Source organism: Myotis davidii, unplaced genomic scaffold (genome assembly GCF_000327345.1).
Source record: "Myotis davidii unplaced genomic scaffold, ASM32734v1 scaffold473, whole genome shotgun sequence".
NCBI lineage: Eukaryota > Metazoa > Chordata > Mammalia > Chiroptera > Vespertilionidae > Myotis > Myotis davidii.
This window is the reverse complement of record NW_006284843.1, coordinates 2,455,602-2,463,966: the sequence shown is the minus strand read 5'-3', so window position 1 is coordinate 2,463,966 and position 8,365 is coordinate 2,455,602. Positions and strand designations below refer to the sequence as shown.

The following is an 8,365-nucleotide window of genomic DNA, read 5'->3' as shown; positions in this document are numbered from 1 at the left end:
CTCTATTTGAGAGGCATGCGGATGCCTAAGTGCGCGCATGTGTGTGTTTTCAAAAGCTTGGAGCATGCGAACCCTTCTTGCAACACACCCCTTCTTTATCTGTGCGATTTCGCCACCAGGAAGCCTCTCTAATCTGTCCGCAGCAGAAGCGCCCTCTCCACGCTCTACGGACGGGCGCCCTCAGCGCCTCCCAGTCCTGCGAGCTTCGGGGTTCTGGGGCTGCCTGCCTCGCTCTCCCCGCAGTGCAGGAGGGCTGGCTCCCGCGAGCGTGAGTATGAGTATGTGTGTGTGCGTGTGCATGCACGGCCAGGAGCTTGTAGGCTTTCTCTCCCCGCACGGCGCAGGCAGCGCCTGCAACGCTACTCTCCGAGCAGCCGCCGGCAACGCGAGGCGGCAGCAGCCTCCGCCTCCTCCGCTGGTGATTGGCTGGTTTTGCTCATCATTTCCCTGCTAGGAAAAGGGAAGGGCCAGTGACGCCCCCGAGCCCAGCTGCAGAAGCGGCCGTCTCCTTCAAAGCACAAGGTGTCTAGTCTTTAAAGAAATCTGAGCCCCAGGGAGGCAGCGCGGAGCGACCCGCGGGGCTGGCGCGAACCGCGAGGGAGAGCGCAGGGCTGCGCTCCGGCACCGGGGTGAGCGTGGCCGCGGTGGACCCCCCGCGACCTGCGCCGGAGACCCCGGCTCCACGCTCTCCTCGCATTTTACAGATAACGCCCCCCACCTCCGGCGACTAAATCTCCCAACACGGAGCTTTTATATCCAGAGAAGGTGCAGGAACCGGGGCAACCACTACTGTCTCAGGCACCCAAGATGCGGTCCGTTAGGAAGAGGTGGACGATCTGCACGATAAGTCTGCTCCTGATCTTTTATAAGACAAAAGAAATAGCAAGAACTGAGGAGCACCAGGAGACGCAACTCATCGGGTAAATGCAAAGCTTCATTTCAGGATATGATTATTATTTTTGTTTTTTTTGTTTTTGTTTTTTAAAAAAGTCAAGCCAGGAATGAGATGTGGCTGTAGACAATAGAGTGAAGGCTGGGGTCCTCCGTGTGTTCCTAGGAGCGTGCGTGTGTTTAGTCTCGGGAATTAAATAACAAAGGCAGTTGCCGAGGTGTGCGTGCTTCGCCAGGCGTGTTCCCGGGAAGAGTTCAACTTGCTGTGGGGTGGCCGTGACAGTTGTGTTGGCGGCGGGGCTCGCACGCCAAGGGGGAAGTCACTGCAGAAGTGTCAACAAAGAACGTGTGCCCTTGTCCCTTTAATCCGCGGGCAGAACTCAAGGGAGATGTCTTTATTCGCCATCTGGTTGCCCTCCCTTCTGTATCTTATCGCTGTGGCGATGCCAGGGAAAGCTGGCTTTCCGCAGGGCTGAAGTTACAGCCCGGAAAGCAGGAAATGTGCCTGCACTCGTTACTCTTTTCGGCGTGGGGTAGATCTGTGTGTCTCCGTTTGAATGAGAAACTCCAGTACAAGCAAGGATACTTTCTTACTTGCTCTTCTGTTGATAAAAACACAGGGGCGTCATGGGTACTGGAGCTTCAAACAGACTATATTTCTGCCCTTTTTTCTTTCTTTCTCTAAGTTTGTCTAGTTGAGTTCAAAATCTTCCTCCACCCCAGTAAGTTCTCTAAATATCACACTTCCTTCCTCCTTGCCCCTGGCCTCTCTCTTTGAAGTTTACCCAGCGGGGTGGCTGCAACTTTGTGCTGCTTTACAAGGCTTGGAAGCGTTTGCTGAGGATGTGAACCTGGTTGTCAAAGGACTGTGTTCAAAGTCCTGTTTTCGGAAGTCCTCCCTCATCCGGAGGCGTCCGCTGTGGGAAACTACACACTGGTCACTGGCAGAGATGCCCGCTTTGCCCGCTCGGTTTTTATTTCCCTCGACATTTATTAAAACGAAGATAGAATCCTTGCCCCGCTCCCCGTGTGTGTGTGTGTGTGTGTGTGTGTGTGTGTGTGGCATAGGACTGCTAAAACGTGCACAGGCACGCGAACTTCACGCACTCCATTTGTTCATATTCCTTCTCCCTAAGTAAGGAGCATTTAAGTGAACAAGGCTCAGGCTTACCCTGAGGGAAGTAGTTACTATTTTATAGGAAACTAAGATAGCCAGAAGCACAGCCGAATGGAACTGGAAGATGATGAAAAAGCTAATAGGAATGGCCTGGATGGTCGCAATGCATCAACAAACCTATAAGTGGGTCTGTTCTTGCGGGGAGCGGGGGCCACGCTGAACTGTGTGATGAGGTCGTTTGCACATGGAGTGGGTGGGTTGCACATCAGACCGAGCTCAGTTATCAGGAAAGGAGGACCTCGGGCGGGGTGGTGGGCTTCCCTGGCCGACCTGCGCTTCCCAGGCAGACAAAGGGGTCTTTCGGAAGGTGGTGAACCAGCGCGTGGGGGCGAGGCGGATGCCGGGGTGTGGGGGAGGCTCTTTGCTCCCTTCCGGGCCGGGCCGGTGGGCTCCTAAGACAAGCCTGAGCCGAGACAAAGCGGCCAAGCCTGGCCGGGACGCAGAGTGCGGGCCCACCGCTGGCGACCCGGGAGCAGGAGTGGGCGGGGCGGGCGCGGCGAGGGGAGGCGCCACGAGCTGCCCAAAGACCGCCCCGGGCCTCGGGCGGGAAGGAGGCGCGCACCGGGGTCGGGTCCCAATGGGGGAATAACAGACCTAGCACGCTCCTCAGGTCAGGGGCGATGTCGCTCCCGGGGCCCTCCCCGGACCCCGCGGGCCGGTGGGCGCTGCCCAGGACGCTGGGCGGAGGGGGCGGGCCGGCCGGGCGCGGCGGGTAGGTGCTGGTCTGGGTTCACCTCGCACCCTTGGCGGGGTGCGCTGCGGTCTCTTCCCGGCTCCCCTGAGGAAGCTGGGACTGGCGCTGGAGTTGATCACTGGGAAGCAAGGTGGGCACGAGGTTTCCCCCCTCCTCCCCAGAGCTGGCCGCGAGGGTGGGAGAATGAGGAGAAGACTGGGAAGCCTCTTGCAGGAATCCGGTCCCTTTAAAAGAGCATCACTTTTCTTGGTTCCCCGCCACCCTGCCCCTCCTCCTTAATTAAAACCCGCAATTACCGGTGTGCGGGGCGCGGCGCAGTGCCTCGCAGCCACGGGCTTCCCGGAGACCTTGGAGGTGGCGCTGCCAGAGGCAAAGCCAGGACAGCCAGGACCTGTAAGCGCTCCCCCTTTCTCTTCAGGATAAAGTGTTCAACAGAGACGCCTGTGGTGTGAGTTCATGACTGCGTTTTCAACACCCAGACAGTGCTTCAGGTGGAGGGCTGGACGCATCCAAAGATCACTTCTTTGATTCTCTACCCAAGCCACGTGGAAGGGCTAGTTTCCAGAGGAGTAAACTAGAGTGGAGGTTTGGCCTTCGCGCCCGGACCTGTATTCTAAAGTGGGGTAAGGGAGGCAGTGTCTGACCTTTGGGGGGCACTGCGTGCCTTCTGAGTAGGCTGAGAGGATTCAATGAAGGGCATTCCATACTCCTCATATCTTAGGACAGCCCCCTAGATTCTTAATTAGGTTACTTGCTACCATTTTTCAATAGGCAGGCAGTTCCGTTGTCTGTTGGATTTCTGCCTTTCTTAACTGCAAGTCCCATCTAGAATCAGTGCAGCGCTGCTCTCATGCACCAGGTTGAGCAGGCATTCCGCGTAGAAGGAGGGAGAACACCAGGACAACTTTCCTACCAACCATCCACATTTGCATCTGTCCACAGGAATACTAGCAGCATGGTTTTCTAAGGGACTGTTTGAGAATAGATCAAGTAATTATTGGGCATTTAAAACGGAAATCCCCTTCTAGGCAAACCTATTAATAAAGTGGAATTCAAAGGGCATGAAGTGGCCTGTGCTTGAACATTTTGTTCTTAATGGGAAAATGACACTTGCCTTGCAATTGGCTCAGGATTTCACTGACCCTGTGAGTGCTCTTTGGGTGTCATTGGAAACGTGTTACCGTAAGTGTTCTACAGATAACAGTGCATGTGTGTAGGCTTATTGAATGCGATAATGTATTTGAGAGTATGACAGAAACTTTAATATCATTCAAATATTTGTTTTGGTGGTTAGTCTTTAAAATTTGCCACATGCCATTTTCCTGGTTGACCACACGTGAACTTTAACTTACATTTCTTATCATCTAGAGATCTTGTTAATTTGACTGTGTACCTTGTGTTGTCTTACCAGTATTAGTTCTGAAACTTTTAACTGAATTGACTGTGCAGATAAGCATTCCTACTGAGACGATGATCATTGTCAGCAAAGTTCCTTCCAGGGTGTCCTAGGGTAGAACGCACTCTTGTAAATCAGGAAACCCAGGGCCTGCATGTCCCTTCACATGTCCGCTTTGGAGCTCTGCTAACAACCATCAAGCAGGGAGTTGAGGTAGTAAGTACATTTCTCATCTTTATTTTTAGTTTGTTTGACACTAAGGTAATGAAAACAGAAAACTGACTGCTGTTTGTGTTCAGGATTACTTGGATGCAAATTCTTTTAAATGATTTTCAAAATTTTATATTAACTAGGAGATTTAACCCAGTCCAAAGGAAACACATTCATTTCAAAGAACAAATCATGAAGAATTTTTCAGTAGAGGTGGGATCTAATTTCATGAAAAGAAATTAATATGTGTTATATTCTACAGAATTAATAAATTGTAGTGATGCCTGACAACTCATATTTCAAATAGAAAAATATTTGTAAGTATTAGTAACCTAACTATTGATTAGTTTCTGTCACTAGCATTGCATAGATGAACACCTAGGAGGGCTTCTCTTAGCTTCATACAAGCAGGAAAACTTACATACATTGCTTTATGCTACATTATTTCCTTGATGTGTCTTGTTTCCTTGTGGAGGTACATGTTGAATCTTGCTGTATATAGCCCTATGCCAGTGATGGCGAACCAGGTGACACGCGAATTCATTTTTTTTTTGGTTGATTTTTCTTTGTTAAATGGCATTTAAATATATAAAATAAATATCAAAAATATAAGTCTTTGTTTTACTATGGTTGCAGATATCAAAAAATTTCTATATGTGACACGGCACCAGAGTTAAGTTAGGGTTTTTCAAAATGCTGACACGTCGAGCTCAAAAGGTTCGCCATCACTGCCCTATGCAAATGTTTTCAGCGCAGCTGTTCAGCAATCATGTCTGATATGGAATGAGAAACTAGTAGAGGGGTGGCTACCTCCTTGCATACACGGGAAGGAAAAGCCTTTTCTAAGATAGAATGCTACCAAGTCACAAGTGAAAAATCCCTGGGGGCCCATTTAACTTTATACAAAGAAATTTGCTTCAGAGCCTCAGATTGCACTGAGCCAGGCCCTCTCACACAGGAATTTCATTGACTTCAAGAAGTTAACTAGTTGCAGCTGTTTGCATTCAATGATTAAAAACCTGAAATGTGGCTTATCACCAATTTAAATGAAAATAATTCAAATGGAATAGTAACATAGTAGCATTTCACTAATATAAATCTGATTTAAACTTTTAAACCCCCCTTTTTAAAATCTGAGAGGTCCTGAAAAGGCTCCACACAGCTAGGTACATCATAACAATCATTCTGCCATGTAAAAATGTATCAATAGCAATCTTCCATGGATATTTTAAAATGTCAGCCTGTGCATATTTTTACTTCTCCCATAAAAGCTTATTGGTGAAAATAATTATCATAATCATAGCAATCTATGGTTAGAAAAAGATGATGTTGACAGGCCAGTTATTAACAAGATGAAGATTGGAAAGATTCCTACCCCTGGAAATGGTAAAAGTTTGTGTCATACTCTTAAAGGCATACCTACAAAAGTGTGAAGATTAACTTCTGTGTATATCCACATTTTCATTCATATGTAGTTATTATCATTAGATATATAATGTAAAAACTGACTTCTGGGCCACTAAGTAATAAAATGCTCCCTATGTTTTCTTGCATCCTAAATCACCTCTATAAAACAGTCACTATTAGCCATATATAGGCATGCCAATGTATCATTTTCATCAGTAAGATAGTTTAAATATTATTTTTTACAGAGTTCTAAATTTTACAGTTGCATGTGATGCCTTGAGTAGTTGCATGTGATGCCTTGAGTTGCTTCAAATTGGAAATACATGTTTAAAAAAGAATGCAGACCAAAATACCAAACTATAAACTTCCATTACAGAATTCATCCAACAGCTGTTACACAAGCAGTATTTCCATTGATAGTAGGAGAGGATTGCCTATGTAATAAACAGATTTAGGCTTTCTGATTGAGCAAATAGTTATGCTATTTTTTAAATTATACTTTTGAGAGTCTTAAAACTTAAAAGGTAATATATAAAGAAATAAATGCAGATGTTGAAAAGTTTATGCCATAAACAGGTGGCTTTCAGATTCTCTAAGTCTGGCTTTACATCTATAAAGTACTAAGAAAATATTTTAAACAGTGATCTAGTCTGCTATTAATGTTCCAATGGCATAAATGTCATCAGAGATACCTGTCACCATCATCATTATTTCCAGCCCCCCTGCTACTACCATGACACATGGGATACTTGATTGACACTACTGATTGAAGGGAGTAGCAGTGTTAATTTCTTTAATGTACAAGAAAATACCTGTAATAATGACTACTCAATGAGTTTTCTCCCCACTACAGTCTCTGTCTCCCTACCACCATCAACTATCAGGAAAGTGTCTCTTGTTGAGATGACTCAAAGTAATCTTAGCAAGTAGCACGTTAATAGTGCTTTATAAATTACTTTCACATTCAGAGTCCCACATAATTCTCACAAAGTCATTGCACATTAGATAATTTTATTGCAGTTTCACAAGTTAAGATAAGGATTTAGTGGCCTAGAAAGAAAATATTGTCTAAGGTCATTCAGGTTAGCAAGTGATAGAATCACCAACATATCCAGATCACCGGATATCCCAAGGTCTTCTTACTACAAAACAAAAGCTCTTTCCATTATGTGTATATGCCTTCTGTGAAAATAAAATTACAGTCTTGGAAGTTACAAGTATACAGATACAGGAGAACTGGCAAAACATCCTGTCTCTATTGTCTAAAACAGTGGGGAAGGATGGGCTAAACTGGAACAGGGCTTTGATGAGAATTTATTTTTTTCTTTAAATATCACAAAGACCTTTACATTTTTTTTCAGGATTCTTTTTTTAAAAATCTAGATAACATTGGCTTTTATTGGTTAACAAGGGTTTATGTTGGTATATAATATCATGTAAGTTTTAGGTGTTCAACATTATAGTTTAACATATGTGTACACTACAGCATGCTCACTACCAAAGATCTAATTTCCATTTGTCACCATGTAATTGACCACTTTTACCCATTTCATTTTCCTACTACCCATCCATTCTGCTAACCACCAATGAGTTTGTTTTTAATTTGTTTTGTTTAAATTTTCTTCTTTCCACATATGAGTAAAATCACATGGTATTTTTCTTTCTCTATCTGACTTATTTCACTTAGCATAATACCTTCAGGATCCATTCATGTTGTCTTGAATGTCAAGATTTCATATTTTTCATGGCTAAGTAGTATTCCAGTGTGTGTGTGTGTGTGTGTGTGTGTGTGTGTGTGTGAGAGAGAGAGAAAGAGAGAGAATATCACATCTTTATTCATCTGTTCATAGACAGGCTGTTTTCATAACTTCTATATTTTAAATAATGCTACTATAAACATAGAGGTGCATATATCTTTTTAAATTCATATTCTAATATTCTTTGGATGAATAACTACAAATGGAATAGCTGGATCATATGCTAGTTCTATTTTTAATTTTTGATACATCTTCATACTGTTTTTTTCATAGTGGCTACACTAATCTACAGTCCCACCAACAGTGTACAAGGGGTCCCTTTTCACAGCATCTTCTCCAACACTTATTTTTTATAATAGCCATTTTTACAGGTGTGAGATGATAGCTCACTGTAGTTCTGATTTTAATTTCCATAAAAATTAGTAATGTTCAATGCTTTTTTTATGTCTGTTGGCCATCTGAATATCTTCTTTGGAAAATGTCTATTCAGATGCTCTGCCCATTTTTTATTGGGTTGTTTGTTTTTTGTTGTTGTTGAATTGAATGAGTTCTATATATATTTTGAATATTAACATTTGTATAATTTGAAAATACCTTTTCCCATTCGGTAAGTTGCCTTTTCGTTTTGTTGATTGTTTCCTTTATTGTCAAAGGCTTTTTCTCTATGAAATAGGCTCTATTTCAAAAAGAATAGGTGTAAATGATTGCCCTGATAAAATCATATTCACTTAACCTTTATAATACTTTTTATCATGGTTATTGAACTCTTCTAACTTGTAGAAAAAGTTCTATTTACTATTTGTCACTAGTTATCTAAATCAAATGTATTATTC

The 8,365-nt window shown here is 44.1% G+C and overlaps 1 protein-coding gene across 1 annotated transcript in view; it reads left to right on the top strand.

Moving 5' to 3' along the window:
• The first annotated feature begins 479 nt into the window (after window positions 1–479).
• ST8SIA4 (ST8 alpha-N-acetyl-neuraminide alpha-2,8-sialyltransferase 4) overlaps window positions 480–8,365 on the top strand; it is a 90,782-nt gene continuing 82,896 nt past the window's right edge. Inside the window, exons 1-2 of the mRNA XM_006755146.2 lie at window positions 480–920; window positions 4,404–4,419. Of these exons, the coding sequence (XP_006755209.1) occupies window positions 808–920; window positions 4,404–4,419 (129 nt within the window). The 5' untranslated portion in view covers window positions 480–807. The remainder of the gene's footprint in view (window positions 921–4,403; window positions 4,420–8,365) is intronic.